Here is an 18,223-nt window from a genome sequence, read left to right as displayed (position 1 = left end):
AAAAATGCTTCAGAAAAGAAAGAGCACTTTCCAATATATTCTGAATTTATTAGGATAAAATTGTCATATCTTGTAGGATTAGAGTTCAGTCCCGTGAGACAGTAAAACAGTTAATTAATTGATCAGAAGACTCAGATGAGTAGCAGCAGTGATACCTTATGAGGGACATGAGATATTTTATCTCTTTTCTGCAGTACACTGCCACCGATATATTTGTGACATTTACTGAAGAGACAGATTTTAATTTTCCAAGGTTGTTGTTTTAATTTTCTCATGTATTATCCTGATGGGTTTTGAAAACATGACCATTTAAATCATTTTCACCTGTTTAAGGACAATAGCTATTTTTGTGGCTATTTCTACCCTATCCAGATCCAGCCTCTGTGGCTTTATGCCGTACACTCATTTCCTTCTCACAGAGTTTCTCTACCCTCAGGATAACACAGTTTGCCAGCCCATTGTTGGTTCTGTCCCAGGGTGTGTAGTCCAAGATTGTGTCTTTCCTTTTCCCCCGGAAGAGTGAATGTTACCCCATAAGCTAAGGCAGAATAGCTCAGTTGCCTGCCTCTAATTTTCAGCCAGGAGAGCAAAGCTAAGAAAAGCTGGCCTTTCAAATCCTGATGATCTCACAGAGGTTTTATATTAATAGCACACATGTCTGTTGCCAGCACACCAATTGAACAGTTCTCAGTGTCTTTTCTGAAATCATCACACAATCCCTTTGTCTTATACAGAAAGTGATGATGAAGTAGAGTGACAGACTTCAGTTTTTACATAGAAAGGGGAGATCTAGGCAGTGGGATCGGGCCAACATCAGCCTTAGGCAGCTGTTTTCAGTGGGGAAGACTCCTCATTAAAAGAGGAAATAACAGCTGTGTGACAGCCTCAGGCTGAAGAGAGCCCTGGAGGGTTAGATGTCTTTTTCTCTCCTACTGAATTTCTAACATAATAATAAACAGATTTTTTTTCTAGCAACTCTCATTGGCTAGACATGGACGAGGTAAATTTTCATGAAAGGCACAACTGTATAATGGATTTCATGGGTAAAGTAGCTATATAAAAGGCATTAGGCTAAGACTTTTACAGGGGTTTGAAAACAAAGGTATGACGTTGGTTTGCGATTATTTACTTGGGAGGGATGGTAACATTTGCAGATTTGAATTTTGCTAAAAGCTCTTCTAAAGTATAGAAGAATCACTTTTACACTTTCACTAACTAGTCTTTAGCAAATGCCCTTACTGATTTTTGAGTTGCCTGTATAGCAGTGCTATGTTTTCCCACCATTGTACTTTACAGCACAATTTACAATATGTCCCCCCAAAAGAGCATTTCCTTTCTCAATTGTCACAAAGCTGCTGAGGAGAAGCTTATTTTTAACATGGAAATTTGTTTTAATAGTTTTAGCCTAAAAATAGTTGTCTTGTAGACTTCATAAGAGCCTAATGCTATCTTATATCACAGTTGCCAAATTTTTATTAATGACTTTGTTTTACTTTTAATACACCAAAGGTAAGCCTGCAATAATAAAAGGAACCTATTATTTAATACTGAGCCTGAAGTAAATAAGTCAATCCTAGAAATGAAATATACAATGATGCCAAAAGAAATAATTAGAAACATTGCTATAATACAGATCATACTTGAGGCCCTCTCCAATTCTGTTTTTATCTATTTCTAACAGAATATGTTGACTATATTAAATGTTACATCATTTTTAGCTTGTTAACTAACCAGCTGGTATATATCAAATAGTGACTATATTTAAAGGAAAAAAATGGTAGTTAGTAATAAATGTGAATTAAGAATAAGTAATTAAGTATTAAGTAAAATAAGTTCAGTTATTCATTTATTGATGCCTGGCACATAGCAGATGATTTATAAATAAATAGTGAATGAATAGGGGTGTCCCTGGTAGCTCAGTGGTAAAGAATCTGGCCTGCAATGCAGGATACCCAGGTTCAATCCCTGGGTTGGGAAGATCCCCTGGAGGAGGGCATGGCAACCCATTCCAGTACTCTTGCCTAGAGAATCCCCATGGACAGAGGAGCCATGCAGGCTGCAATCCATAGGGTCGCACAGAGTCAGACATGACTAAAGTGGCTAAGCAGCAGCAGCAGCAGTGAATGAATGAATGGCATATATGTATTAAATACCATATACGTGACTGATATTCTGATAGCTGTTAAATGCAACTGTGAAAACACTGGGTACAGAAAGAAGTATTTTAACTGTGTGACTTTCTCCTCTGGGTGGGGAATACCATAGCAACAATATGCATGTAGCACATACCCAGCTGGTGCTCAGAACAAGGCATATATCAGTGCTCAGCTTCTAGGACCCAGGAAGGAGTTTTGATCAGAGTTCAACCTAGAGGCCCAGATTATATAAGCATATAAAAGTATGGGTTATATAAAATGTAAAATTTGGGCCCAAAGTGTGTCTACTTCATCCCAAAAAGGCCTTTCATCCCCACCTAGGCTGAATTTGCCCTCTCTCCCATCTCTGAATCTTCTGAAAACAGCTTGTTTCATCAACCTGACAGATAGTTTTAATGTTTGTTCCAGATTCTCTGAGACTTGTGTCCCTTTTTCCTTCAGTGAAAATTCAATTTTTTTAGATAATGGGAGAAGGGAAGGATTTCAGATTCTTTGAGGATACATATTTTGTCTGTTTTCCACACATGTGAAAGATAATAATGTACTCGCTTTTTTTAAGTTCTATATTGTCCTTATAGGTTTTTCCAACTAGTGCCCCCCTTGAAGGAGGGACAACACTGACTGTTTGTGGCTGGGACTTTGGATTCAAGAGGAATAATAAATTTGACTTGAAGAAAACCAGAGTTCTCCTTGGAAATGAGAGCTGCACCTTAACCTTAAGTGAGAGCACAACAAACATGTAAGGACCTAAAAACACTTGGCCAGGGTGTGATTGGAAAACAGGTTTTAGTTTTGAATGAATACTTGTAAAACTTGCCCCAAAAGTCCATCTCTTGAATTAAAAAATGTCTTGGTCCACCACTCCCCTTGTGGATTTATTTTGTTTTTAAAACTATTTACTCACCAGGATTAAGGAGGGAGAAAGTGACATTACTCAGATGAAGAAAAGAAAAATCTAGCATCTGGGAATTTTTCAACCATTTTTGTAACAACTCTTGAGAAATTGTCTGGGTAGATTTGAAAGAGTAGCACTGGTTGGGGTCGGTTCATCTAAAGTCTTCAATAGAGAGACTCTTTCCAACAGTTTTTTCTATAAAAATCAGAGAAGAGCTCAATAGGGACCCTCTTTTCTAAATTCACTTTCTGAATCTCAGAAATGTAGTGAAGCAGCTGTATCATACTTTTGAGACTCATTGTTTTTGATGAGTTTATATTTAGCTGATCTTTATTGACACTGCAATGAAAAATTAAAATGTTAGTCACTCAGTCGTATCCGACTCTTTTTGACCCCATGGTCTGTCCATGGAATTCTGCAAGCAGGAATACCAGAATGGTTTGCCAGGAAAGAGTATATCTCATGTAGTCATTCCCAAATCTCAGGAAATAGCAATGTTATCCCTGTTTTACAAAGTGGTAACTGAAGTTCAGAAAGATAGATTAGTAGAGGTAATTCAGAGAGTAAGAGCTGAACAGGCCTTCAAACTCAGCTCTCTTGATCCAAGACCTGTGCCTGTTCTACTATATCCTACTTGTAACTTCTATAAGATCTGAATTCCATAATGAACCTCTGAGCCACCAGGGAAGCCCCTAATGAACAGAGAACCCAGAAATTTTTAGTTATGTAGTAACAATAACCAAACATTTGAAGTTTTATAGTTTGACCTATTCTTTCAAGTGGTTGTTTTATACCTAGTAGAATTCCTTCCAGGGTTATGCAAAGATCTAAATCTACTCATCTTATTTTACTGAGGCCAAAGCATCAATTAATGTCATACTTGTTTAGCTTAATGGCAAAAAAATTCATTCAAGAAATCCCCCTTGTAAGTTCTTGCTCATTGCTTATAAATTAGAGCCTATAAAAGTGAGACACAATTCATCCTCATTTTTAAAAGTTTCTTAATAAAGCAAATTGTACTTTTTAGGATTATAATAAGATTATTAATTCAAAAATAATTTTGTGGAAACCCTATCTTTATTTTATCATTATTGTTATTAAGTAAATGTGTATAACCACAAAAATGCATCTTTTGACATACTTTGAAGAAGAGATTTCTGCTTAGTTGTAATCAGCCCATTGTTTCATATGCTGTCAAAATAACATTTCTATAAGTATGCCAAACATTATGCCTACAATTGTATAGGATTAGACTGAGATTATTATGAACTTTTCGACTGGTGAGCTCTACATCGATGATATTTAACATTTCCTGTTTTGTCTGTGTGAATAATACAAGACAGTCAATATAAAGTTTAGCATAATAGTACAGAAATAGAGCTATACAATTTTCAGTCTTGATGCTTACTTGGAAACTCTGCTTGCTATTTAGAGTAGTCAGCTCACTATTTGGAGATAATAACTCTTAATATAAAATACCCAAGCCAGAAAATGCCTTTGGACTTATATAAAACTTTGCTTTTTCAGGTTGAAATGCACAGTTGGTCCTGCAACGAATGAACATTTCAATATGTCCATAGTTATTTCAAACAGTCGTGGGTCAGTACAGTATAGTATGTTTTCCTATGTGGTAAGTCTAGGCGTTCATTTTCTCATGAACTAGGATATTTAATTATTACTTAATCTACTTAGAGTTATAAAATTAACAGGTTATTTTATTTTGTTTTTATCTCTCTTTCAGGATCCTGTAATAACAAGTATTTCTCCAAATTATGGTCCAAAAACAGGTGGCACTTTACTTACATTAACTGGAAAGCACCTAAACAGTGGAAATTCAAGACACATTTCAATTGGTGGAAAAACATGTACTTTAAAAAGGTGTTGTAGTTTATCTTTTGTTTCATCAGTCAAGTTGGATTAATATTTGTACCTAACAAATCAAGAAAATATTGTTCTTTTGTGGCAAAAAGTCAAGAGGTTTATTATTTACTGTCCTTACCTTAAAAGACTTCTTCCTTCCTGAATCCCTCTACTCCTTTTTGCTGTTTTTTCTACCCTTCCCTTATGGTTTATTAATTCCACCTTCTTTATTGTTATACTGAGTATCCCACCTATGCTATAAGCTGTGAGGTTCTGTTAATTGACAATAAACATTTCCATCAAGATTTACAATTAGATCAGATCACTTTGGGGTGGTGAGAGCCATGAGGGAGACTAGGTTAGAAAGTTATGTTTCTGCTTCTTAAGAGATGGGAAAGCTTAAATCAAGTACCAAAACTTTAAAAATTGCTTAAAATCCCAAATATTTTTAAGTCAGGTAGCTTGCCTACAACAGAGCTAAGTCTGGGATCTAGTCAAACACAAACACCCTACATTAAAAAGAGCTTTTTTCCCCCTAGAAATTCCCATTTAGGTGCTATAGACTGATACCCTTTTTGACTTATGGATATAATTCTAACATATGTGTGTCTTTAATAACGAAGATCCATTTTCTTAATTTTTTGTTCAGTGTTTCATATAGTATTCTCGAATGTTATACCCCAGCCCAAAGTGCTCCAACTGAGTTTTCTGTTAAATTGAAAATTGACTTAGCCAACCGAGAGGTGAACAGCTTCATTTACCGGGAAGACCCCATTGTCTATGAAATACATCCCACCAAATCTTTTATTAGGTAAGTAAAAGTTTCTGATGGGTATAAGAAAGTAATAAACTTGAGAATGATTGGCTGCCAAATAGTCAAAAGGAAGATAGTTTTATCTCTGGATTTGATGCTATTGCATTTCTTTTGAAGAATACCTTTCCAATTCAGGAGTGAAAACTACAGTCAGGTTCTGAGTACAATTTGACTTTATCAGTGCTAGTTCATGCCGTTTTATCCTAGTCTAAGTTTACTGAACTTCATAGTATTTAAGCACTTACAGTGTGTACATTTTAACTCTTTACTAACCGTAGTGCCTAAGAGTGGAATCACCTTTTTCTGTCACTTTTACAGTGTATTTTTCCTTACCTAATTTACACACAACTTTTCCCTATACCAGTGTGTTAATCACTCAGTCGTGTCCAACTGTTTGTGATCCCGTGGACTATAGTTTGCCAGGGTTCCTCTGTCCATGGAATTTTCCAAGCAAGAATACTGGATTGGGTTGCCATTCCCTTCTCTATGAGATATTCCTGACCCAGGGATCAAATCCAGGTCTCCCACATTGCAGGCAGATTCTTTACTATCTGAGCCAATACCAGACTCCCTCTAAATCATTATCTCATTGGACCCGTTTCAGTCTGCCTTATTTCTGTTATTTCAATCAGTCTAGCGACAGTAGTTAAATTCATTTTTCTTTGTATTTTTTTCAGGCAGGAAAAAATATTTCTTTTGTGTGTTTGGTGAATAAAAAGAGAAATTCATTCCTTCAGCTTGTGAAATAATGAATTTTTAAAATATTTTCAGGTGAAATAAGTTATTTCCAAAGAAAATTTACCTCTGAACTTTCATTTGACTTCAGTTGTGGCTGTAACTTGTAGTTACTACATGTGATTTAATTTCATTTCTCTCTTAAAATACTTGATAGAGAAAGAACCTCTCATTGCTATTTTTCTATTTTATTTTGCCAGTGGTGGGAGTACAATAACAGGTGTTGGAAAAAACCTGAATTCAGTTAGTATCATAAGGATGGTAATAAATGTGCATGAAGCCGGAAAGAACTTTACAGTGGTAAGTCCTCTACATGATAGTTGTGCTTAGAACTCTGCACCTCTGCCTCTGCTGCCTGCTTTCAGGGTACAGAGACATTTCAGTTTTGCCTGTAATGTCTGCTAGTTATCTTACCTGCAGTGTAGTCAATAGGATTTTTTTAATTCAATGACTACAAATATCTAGTCTCAGGCTAACATAAAACACACTCACACATAATGTTTAGACACAAATAATGATTATCAACTTGAGGCAGTGTATTTTAAAAAGTCAGTACAAATGCAAACTACATCATCCCTGTCTTAGTCTGTTCAGGGTTCTAAACAAAAATACCATAGACTGAGTGGCTTACATAGCAAACATTTATTTTTTCTCATAGTTCTCAAGGTTGCGAAGTCCAGGACCAGGGTGCCAGCAGATCTGGCTTTCTGGGGAGGGCCTGCTTCCTGGTTTGCAGCTGATTATGTTCTCATTTTATCCTCACATGGAAGGGAAAGAAAGAGGAAGCAAGCTCTCTTGTGTCTCCTCTTATGAGGGCACTAATTCCATCATGAGAACTTCACTCTCATGACCTACTTACCTCGCAAAGGCCCCATCTCCAAATCCCATCATGTGAGGGATTAGGGTTCCAAATATGAATTTGAGGAGGATGCAAACATTCAAACCATAGCATTTCCCTATCCTCCTTTTTATAATGCCCCCTAGAACATCAACCTTTTTGGTCTAATAAAACCCCTGGGTAAAGCCTTTACTCTTGCCAAAGCATCCATGTCTTCCTAAGTGGTACGGTGTTTTCTTTCATATCCCTTCTTAACCATGCCTCTTGTCCTTTTGTCAGCATGTTATCAAATAATGAAAAAGAGCATTAAAATACTTATGTCCTAGAATGGGTATGATGTGTAACACATCTTCACCTTTTTTCTTTAATTTGCAAGGTCCATCAGAATTTAACTGAATTCCTCCTTAAATTGACCTATTTTGTGCTCTGACAGTTTTGGGTCACATTGAAGCGGCAGTTTTACTTCAGACTTCAGGAAGTTTGGAGTTATTTATGAAGATTATATGTTTTGTTGTTTTTCTCTGATATAAAATATCCATAATCTAGTCAGACTACACACAACTTAGAATGAAAGTTCTAAGTGCCCCCTCTCAGGCAGGGTCTTGATTGGGGAGGTAATAGATTGAATTACAGCACTTCCTTTTAGATTCTCATCCAATATTTCTTGAAGGCTAAGGCCACAGTGTGCTTTAATTACAAAAACCAATTTCGGGCTAAAAATGTCAAGCCAAATCACCAAACAATAAGGTCATCTCAAATAAGATTTTTCTTGACCTTCTCAATCAGCCACATTGCATCACCTCTAAAGAGTATTATTAGATTTTTATAATATTCCTGAGAGATTATACTCTAGGGAGTCCCCATATGAAGTAGAGAGCTTTGAAACCAATCCCTGCACATGGCCACAAACAAAGTTAGAATACCACCACTATTAATTTAAAGGACATCAGTTCTCCACAACCAGGCATAGCAATTTTTCATTAACCAGTAAAAATAACAATAACCCCCTTTGGTGTTGGCATGCAACTTTTTAAAGTAGAAGTCTGAGAAATTTTTAGTTTATCTAATTCACACTGAGGTTACATTATTAAAATCATGACAGATTTCTTCCCTCTGCCTCACCAACATTATGATGACACGTGACATCATTCATTCATTTGTAATATGTAGTTTTTAAAAACCTCCTAGGTGTGACAAAGAAGATTGGAACAACAGTAGAAGATTAGAATCTTGTCTGTTTGCATATCTAGAAATGTAAACTTTGTTATTTTAGCCACAAAGATATTAAATAGAACAATGGATTCAATTTGGACGGGAATGAAAAATTCAGTGGGTCTATTTGACTATTGTTTGCAAAAAATCTCATAAAGAGACCTGTGTTCTTTCCATATTCCCTGCTTCTTGTAGAATCTGAAGCTGACCATGATGAATTGAAGCCATTCATTATTTAACAGATGAAAACTCTTGTTCAGGTCTGATTTAGATTTACTGATCCAGCCAGAGTAAATTTCCAGTCTAACAAATTCAAATCTTTTAAAATAAAAATATTGATCATCTTAACAAAATGCATATTAATTTGTTAACATACATTATGCCCCAGAAGCCAGAAGTTTGTTAATTTTCAAATTTCTTGTTACATAGAAAATTATTGTAATAGCAGTAAAGTTGTTCATTTCCTTTTTTCGAGATCATAGGATAGCTTTTAGCATTGTCATATGGATTTGATACAAAACTAAGTAGTATTTTATACCTATTATGTCTGTATATAATTTTTCTTTATCTGCACATAGCACACATTTTTCAATACAGAACAATTTTTAAATCATTTTTAAAAGAAAATATCAAATATCCAATTTTGTTTGTGCTTTTTCTGTATATCCTGAGTATTATTCTATTGTGGACATAAGTAATTGTTTTATCTCCAACTCTACTTGTCAAAGAAAAGGAAATCTAAGGGATGTTGTTGCTTGTTTGTCTTCCTTGGGGGGAAAAATGCAACCATTTAACCTTAAATGCACCACTTTGTGTTGCTGGTTTCATCTAAGCACAATCAAGAGGAAACCACATTTTCCAAACTTCTATAAATCAGAATTATAAAGGGGAAAATTTTTAATGAAAGATGAAAGGACATGAAATAATGATAGAGGAACCTTTGTAAAATAGAGAGGATAGGAAAAGTTTGACCAATGTAGAATACAGAGTGAACAAGAAACCACACAGCATGGGAGTCATGTGAATTTTAGAGCCAGTGGTCTAGGATTTATGTTCTTTACTTTGCTATTCAGAGCTTTGTGACCTGGTCTGATGATATCAGCTCAAAAAGCTCTAGCACCTACCTCATAGGACTATTGTGAGAATTAAATGACACCAGCCTTGTGAAATATTTTGCACAGAACCTGGCACTCAGTAATTGATAGCTTAAAGCACACTAATAAGATGATCTTACTACATAATTAATTATAGTGTGAACCATATGGTGCTCGGCAGTTGACAAAGCACTTTGCCTTATAGTATTCCACACTGTGAATAACATTTTAATGTTAATTTCTAAATGAGGTGAGTTTCCAAGTGAGGGCTTTGCCCTAATTCTTAAAGCTTGATTTAAAGCTAAGATGCGAACAGGACTTAAATTGCACAAAGTTCAGCTTCCCACTCTGCAATAGCTGTTTCATAAGCAGCCACCCTCCTGGTGACTGTCCTGTCTTCTTAAGATAAAGTGACAGAGGAAAGAGACAGCTTCGGATAGAATAGCTTACATCTTCCCAGCAAGTGAAGCTTTGTAGCTCCTTTAAGGCTGGATTGTTTAGATAATCTTACATCCGTCAAGCTTCCAGAAATGTGTTCTTCAACATCAGTGAGTTAAATGGAGATTTTTTTTCCTATAATGTATATTTTCAACTGATTGTCTGAAACAGTGAAATGTGAAAGTTGCTATTGATGATGTCAAGCTGTGTTCTGTTTACGGTGAATAATTGATGTCTCACTGTAGGCATGTCAACATCGCTCTAATTCAGAGATAATCTGCTGTACAACTCCTTCACTACAACAGCTGAACCTACAACTCCCCCTGAAAACCAAAGCCTTTTTCATGTTAGATGGGATCCATTCCAAATACTTTGATCTCATTTATGTACATAATCCTGTGTTTAAGCCTTTTGAAAAGCCAGTGATGATCTCAATAGGCAATGAAAATGTACTGGAAATTAAGGTAAGAAATGCTTAAAATGCTCTCTTAAATCATCAACTTGCACTTAATTGACTTCATAGCTATGTGAATAAAATTGTTGTGCTTGGTCATTATCTTATATTACATTAGCAAATATCTAAGTTCTGAAAAGCAAATCTTTTGACACAGGACTAAAAGGTATGCATAATCATGGACTGCTTTTTAATGAAGCGTTTAAAAATTCTTTCTTAATGTATATAATAAAGAGTAGTAAATGTAGGACACAAATCCTTTAAGTAAGTTGCCTTTGATTTATTCTTCTGCCGATGTTACTTACATATTTCCCTGGACACCTAAATGTGCTCATTACAAGATAAAAGATAAAAGTCATAAAAGTAAAGACATCAACTGTAATTCTGTACTTCCTTCTAATACTTGGAATTTTGTATCTGGGTGTGGTCATCTCTAAGCTGATTTATAAATGCAGCTGAATTTCCTCTACCTCAGGAATATATTAGCCTCTAAATATAATTTAATTGGGCAACAACAAATCACCTTTTCTAAACCAGCCTGTTGCAAATAAAGAATACCAAACCCCCAGAGAGGTTACATGGTTTGACAAGTGATCAGGTTGAGGCAGAACAAAGACTAGAATACAACTCTTTTATGTTGCTTCAGTCATTTTTACCTCAAATAGTAATGAAAGAGGCAATATGATCAAAACTTTAATTATCTATAGTCTCAGTCTCTAGAAACAGCAAAATATTTACATTTCAACATGATGTTTTTAGACATGCAGTATTTTTCCCCAAGAGATAGCCTGAAGGCAAATATGAGCAAACACAAAGTAATAGGGTAGTCCTTGTTTAGATGTAATATAAATTCCCATAGATCATCTCCATGTAAATAAGAGTATGTTTTTACTAAAATTATTCTGCTTTTTCAACAAGACTTTGTCTTCAGCCAAACCCATGTACACATTCACACTCATACAAGTTTACTAACCTCCCAATTGTGTTTTGCACAATAATTAAGCAAGCCCAGCATGAAATTAAATGGAAGCCTGCTTCAGTGAACAGCATGTTTACCATAGCAAAGTTCTTTCATCTGCTTCTTTAATTAGTTTTAGAAAGGGAGAAAGAGCTTTTATCACTTTTTTTTTCAATAAAATTAATCTAGTGTGACCTTTTGCTTTCAACAATTACTGTGTTTGCCATTTCAAAGATTCCATTTGGTTTTTCTTGATGAAAACAAAGGTTTATTTGCAAATACTTCTACACCCAGATAAATTCTATTTTTCTGTTCCTTTATCTATCATGGAAGGATTAGAGAATAATGATTCTTTATCTACCCTTTCTAATAGTCTTACAAGGAGGAGAAAACTTTTTCTATAAATTACATACCCATTATCCAGTGTCCTACAAAATTGTTGGACCAGGAAAAATATAATTTGACATCATCCTCAGCCTTTAATGCTATTTTCAACCTGGCCCAAGAGGTCTCTGGAAATAGACACAAGAGACTTTCTTTTCTTGTCTATATACAGAATGACTCTCTTCTCTAACAAAGGTCTAGCACCTGTCATGTCACAGAGTGGCAATCTGGGGAAAATAGGAACAGTTTAGGGGGACTATTTTGGGAGTGTCATGATTTAGTCATCTCCCATATTCCATATTATGTATATGTAGAGAAGATCTAAGCTATGCGAGAATCTTTGTGTCACAGCAGTTTAACCCTTTATCAGTTTCTAAAGTTGACCTTATTAAAACCTCTGCCTCTCTGAAATAAGGAGCATAAAGCAAGAGAAGAGAAAAGGTCTCTTCTGGACAAACAGTCAACTGTTTTTAGCAAAAGAAAGGGTGCTATTTTATTTCATGTTGTGCATGTTCAATTACCATTGAAAACATGAATTTGTGTTCCATCAGTGAAAGCACTATGGAGAGAATTGTGTTTAGAGTGAGATTTGCTTCTTTTTGCCAGGAAGAGTTTTGTGCTGCTTAAGCAGCCATGCATATAAGAATTATTTGGCTAAAGAGAGATTGTGATAGTTTCCAGCCCTAGTTGTGAGAATTGCCTTAGTCAGTAGTTGGCCCAGTGATTACACCATGGCCAAGAGGGTCAGTCAGGTTTGGGTCAAGAGAACATAATAGGGACTAAATATCAGTCTTCCTCAGCATGAATCAGAAACCCCATAATGTGGGTGGTAGTTTGTATCTAAGGCTTAGGCACCAGTGTGGACAGAGGTCATCAGAAGTAAACATCTCTTTGGGAGTACACATGAAGGCACAGTGTTCATGTCAGCAACAGCTCATGTTTTTGTGAAATTTTAGTTAACACAGTACTTTGACAAATACTGTTTCATTTGAGATTCATGTGGACATATAAGGTTGGGAGGTCAGTGATGATTATCCCCCTTTGCTGCTGCTGCTGCTAAGTCACTTCAGGAGTGTCCTCCTTTATAGATAAGTAAACAGAGGTTTAGAAAGATTGGATAATTTGTCATGGGTCACGTGGGAGCAAACAGTATAACTTGGGCTCACAATCAAGTTTCTTGATTCCATATTTGGTCTTCTTTCTATGGCACCCCACTCCAGTACTCTTGCCTGGAAAATCCCATGAACAGAGGAGCCTGGTGGGCTGCAGTCCATAGGGTCACTAAAAGTCAGACACAACTGAGCGACTTCCCTTTCACGGTTCACTTTTATGCATTGGAGAAGGAAATGGCAACCCGCTCCAGTGTTCTTGCCTGGAGAATCCCAGGGACGGGGGAGCCTGGTGGGCTGCTGTGGGGTCGCACAGAGTCAGACACGACTGAAGTGACTTAGCAGCAGCAGCTACTACATTACAAAGCTTTGCATATTAACTTTCATTTAATGTATACCAAAATATCTTTCGTAATAGGGAAATTTTCTATCATGTGGTATGTAGATGTCCATGCAGTTCTTTAAGTAAACTAGCTCTAAACTCTTTACAAATACCTGAAAGTCAATTCTGATGAAAAGAAACCCTATATTTCCTAATTACCCTATTATATGACTTTTTATTCATATTTTGTGGAAACTAGAGAAGCACAGTATTTAATGCTGGACTAGAACTGCCTGACACTGCCCTGGGGCTTTATCATATTCTAGAGCATATTGATATACATGGTAATAGAGATGCTTCAGAAATTCAGTTTGGAGAAGTTGGTTAAAACATGAAAAGGAGCAGGAAGATAAACTAAGTCAAGGAACAGAACTTGGGCTATGATACTAGGAAGGAGCCTAAGAACAAAGCTCAGATAGAGTGCGCTCAGATGGAGGTCTGTGTCAGTGTCTTGGCATTAGAAGGATTTAGAAGGGAGAGTCGTTCTCAGCTAACTCAGTCTACTTCCTGCCCAGAGCCACCAGAATTTGTCTTCCTCCCACTTCTGGCTGATGTACCTGAAATTACAGGCCTAAACCCATTCACAACCACTGTGAGGCCAGTTCTGTCTACAACAGGGTAGAAATGAAGGGCTCTTTTCTTAGAAGTCATTTGGCCCAGTGTCAAGACCTGTTCTTATTGATGGGACTCATAAGTTGACACTTAACCCTTGAACAATATAGGTTGAACTGCACAGGTCCAACTTACATGCATGTTTTTTTTTTCAATAAATACATACTACAGTCCTATGTGATCCAGCATTGAGAGAATCCATGGTTTCAGAACCTCAGATCCAGAGGGCTGACTGTGAAATTATATATGGATTTTCAAATACACAGGGATCAGCACCCCTAACCCCCATGTTATTCAGGGGTCAACTGTTTTTCTTTGTGCTATACACTGTAATATGCATTCTGGGGTAGGGGAAGCCATATTCCAGGGCTTATAGACAGCACCTGTGGTATCCTACTGACCCAAGTAGCCAGTGAAGAAGCCAGTTTAATTTTGGTTCCCCAGTTTTTCTCAGATGACCTGGGAACTTCTCTCCGCAAATGCCTGTTAATGTTCTGTGCACTTAGTTTTGAAGTTTCCCATCAAGGTTTTTTGCCCTAGTTCCCAAGCTGAGGAGGCTCATATTCTCTCGGTAAAGTGTAAATGTCCCTCTACCACCACCTCACTGATTTTTTTGCTGCCAGCCTCCCTGAACCATAGCCGAGTCCTATTGCCATCCTCCTACACGGCCTTAGCTGACTTGCCCAGACTCAACATTGTGGCCACCTGGACACATGAAAACTTGTAAGATCCCTTGTGTAATGATATTCTTTTTCAAGTCCTGCTTCTACTCCTATCTGCTTTGTTCTTTAACTAGCTCAGACATGGGTTCCCAGGCCCGAGTTAGGTAGAAACATGTCATACGTGGCCAGAGTTGCAGAGGAAAGGGCAAGAGACATACCAATATGACACATTGGGAGTAATAGTTTTTCACTTTAAAAATGTATTCATTTTAACATTGCAGTGAGAAAAAGCAACTCTTACTCATCATTATATTCTCAGTAACTAGCGTTTTGTCATACACTAGTAGATGGTAAGTAGTGCATGCATGCAAAGTCACCTCAGTTGTGTCTGACTCTTTGTGACCTTATGGACTGTAGCCCACCAGGCTCCTCTGTCCATGGGATTCTCCAGGCAAGAATACTGGAATGGGTTGCCATTTCCTTCTCCAGGGGATCTTCCTGACCCAGGGATCAAACCCGCATCTCCTGCAGCCCCTGCAGCGCAGGGGGATTCTTTACCACAGGGCCACAGGGGAAGCCTAATTTTGTATCAGATGGAATTGATTTGCTTCAAGACCAAGTCTCTTCTTGAACCTTAGTTCTCAATGTGTAAAGCAGTGATGACAATAATCCCTACCTCAGGAAAGTGTCTTTACAGGATAAAATGAGACAATTGCAACTCTAGATTGCTCTGTGTATGTAAGGGATTGAAGACCAGAAATCTTCTTTTATATTGCTTTATTTTAAAACCTATTGGACTTCCCTGGTGTTCCAGTGGCTAAGACTTCACATTCCCAATGCAGAAGACCTAGGTTCAATCCCTGATCAGGGAACTAGATCCCATGTGCTACAGAGTTTGAATGCCACAACTAAAGATGTCGCATGCCAGAACTAAGACTGGAACAGCCAAATAAATAAATAAAAACAAAAAAACCTTATATATAATGACTGAAAGGTCAACTAATCCAACTTTGTTCTACTATTTATATTATACTGTTTAATAATAGTTAATATTAAATAATAAAAAGTAAATAAAATTTCTAAACATACACATTTTTTTCCACAGCTTGATAAAGCTATGTTTTGTTTTGTTTTGTTTTTAATGACAAAAACTAGCCTATACCTTCTTATTTTTCTCCTGATTCAATCCTCTCTGTTATATAGTAGTGGACTTCCAGTATCACATTTTTTATATCTTGGATTGTAGACTTTTAAAATAATCACTGTACATACAAAGCTGATATTAATTTCTAACATAAGTCACTAATCATTGTGCATTTCTTAGTAGGCACAAATGAGAAAGAGTTTCGTTGTTCAGCTTTGTCATCTGTTTTTGTTTTGGAGATGATTTTATGCAACATCCTAGGCAAGCCTGTGCCTAAAAGGAGTACTGGAAATGTAGATACAGTATGTTCATCCCTTCCCCCAGCCTTCATCATTATCTAAGCTGGCAAGACACGTTTTAGTCATTCCCTCATAAATCAAGCCCTCCAGCTCTTTAATCTCTTTCTTTTGTCATTTCCTGAATTCCCTCCAATATGAGGTCCAGGGCTATCCTCCTCAGTCCTAACCAACAAGTTGTCATTTGAAGCCTCAAGGTGACCTGTTAGATTTATGTGCTTCTGCATGGACTTGCCCTGTGCGGCTGATCTGGTTCAATGGAGTACACATACTGCCTGTAGAAGTATCGTAAGGATAGAGTTTGTCTATATTCATTTTTTTTTAAACTCCAAATTCATGTTAGAAAGAAGAATATCTTACCTAAGATATCTTAGGATATCTTACCTAGCACTCTATCGAGATCTATGTGAGGCAATGTAAGACTAGTTTGTCAAGCATTAAAGATCATGTAAAGTAAAGTGGAAAACAAGGTAGCAGTACTGTAGTTGTTACTGGCTGCTCTGTGTTCCTCAGAGAAATACAATTGTGTTTTGATATCTTTCTCCTCTGACTAATGGCTTTTTAATAAATACTGTAACCATACTCATTAAGTCTTCATATGAGAAATTGGACCTCTGTTTTCATTTCTTTCCCAAGGGTAATTATTGGTTTCTTAAACAAAACAGTGGTATTTTAAATGCCTAATGGTGACTTCATTTAACTAAGTATGTCAAATTGAATAATGTTTTTAAAGTCCTCATGTAACTATATAATTGTTCAAAATAATATAATCATGCTCTCATCATAATGAGGGTCTTATGGCATCTTACAAGAATGTCTTTAAAAATGGATTCATTTTTGTATAGGGTTCAACTGTGCAAGAAGGATGAAAAGAAACTGCCCAACTCAAACACCAAAGAAACACATTGACTTTTAGATCCATACATCAAAATCTCTGGAGATGGGACCTGGGCATCAGTATTTTATATAAAGCCCTCAATGTGATTCTAAAAGTGAAGCCAGAGCTAAGTGTCTCTGCATTAGGCAGCTCAAACTAAATCTCTAAATTATATCCCTTTTGCCAACCATCAGTACTCCCTGAAAACATTAATAAGTTGATTATGAAAAAGACATCATTGACGTAAGGGTGTGAGTCAAGAATCTCTCCTTTTCTCCAAAATCCAATTTGATGGAAAAGCTAGATCCTATGATTCCTGACTAATTAGTACCCTAAAATGGTCACTCTCTGTTTCAGCCATCCAAATCCCCATGAAAATGAGTGTCAGATAATCATGTGCCTTGATAAACAACATGGCCTGTGTTTTCAGTATATTTATATTCCTTCATAATTGTTTGCATTCCTTCAAAATTGTGAAGTGTTAACAAGCTCCTTTTTTTTTCCTTCCAGGGAAATGATATTGACCCTGAAGCAGTTAAAGGGGAGGTGTTAAAAGTTGGAAATAAGAGCTGTGAAAATATACAGTCACATTCTGAAGCTGTATTATGTACGGTCCCCAATGACCTGCTTAAATTGAACAGCGAACTAAATATAGAGGTGGGATTCCTGCTTTCCTCTCATGATGTAAATAAAGATGCCAGTGTAATTATGTCACTTGCAGGCTTAAAATAAATCATTAAAGCTCATTTGTGTGTAGGCTTTAGCTCATCAGTTAAGCTTGATTCTTAGTTGTTATTTTAGAAATAGTGATGTTTTTGTTGCACTGTCTCCTTTCCAAGCTTCAAAGGGTAGGTCTCAAAAGTCCTTGCTGGCTACATTCTTCTCCATCATGCCACACTCTTGCTGAAATTTGCTGTAATCCTCAGGAGGGATAAGGACACATTCAGTGGTGTCTTTTCCCACCTCTCACCACCCTAGGAGGCCAGAGTCAACACAGTACTGCCAGCCACAGTGATCTCAAATGCATAGTCCCATAAATAAAAGAATGTGTATGCACTGGATGAAGTGAAATAAGAAACTATTTTATAGTAACCTTTTTCATATAAACAGCTATCTTCATTCCTTTAAAAGGCTAAGTAATATTCCATTGTGTAGATATACCATGTTTTGTTTATCCAAATATATGTGATTTTTAAAGGGTTCCTGAAGTTTTCAAACAGTTATGAAATGGGAACATATGAAAAATTTAAAAATAAAAAGCTAAATCATGAGATCAGAGTTTGAAGTTCAAATGGACCATAAA

The 18,223-nt window shown here is 36.6% G+C and overlaps 1 protein-coding gene across 1 annotated transcript in view; it reads left to right on the top strand.

The window, feature by feature from the left end:
* The window catches only part of MET (MET proto-oncogene, receptor tyrosine kinase), a 113,563-nt gene that overhangs the window by 72,959 nt on the left and 22,381 nt on the right, over window positions 1-18,223 (top strand). The window contains exons 6-12 of the mRNA XM_052638579.1: window positions 2,735-2,895; window positions 4,579-4,681; window positions 4,793-4,929; window positions 5,561-5,722; window positions 6,661-6,760; window positions 10,288-10,506; window positions 17,431-17,577. Coding sequence (XP_052494539.1) covers window positions 2,735-2,895; window positions 4,579-4,681; window positions 4,793-4,929; window positions 5,561-5,722; window positions 6,661-6,760; window positions 10,288-10,506; window positions 17,431-17,577 — 1,029 coding nt within the window. The remainder of the gene's footprint in view (window positions 1-2,734; window positions 2,896-4,578; window positions 4,682-4,792; window positions 4,930-5,560; window positions 5,723-6,660; window positions 6,761-10,287; window positions 10,507-17,430; window positions 17,578-18,223) is intronic.

Source organism: Budorcas taxicolor, chromosome 4, assembly GCF_023091745.1.
Source record: "Budorcas taxicolor isolate Tak-1 chromosome 4, Takin1.1, whole genome shotgun sequence".
Taxonomy (NCBI): domain Eukaryota; kingdom Metazoa; phylum Chordata; class Mammalia; order Artiodactyla; family Bovidae; genus Budorcas; species Budorcas taxicolor.
The sequence above is the reverse complement of the archived record's forward strand: the minus strand, read 5'-3'. Positions and strand labels throughout refer to the sequence as shown.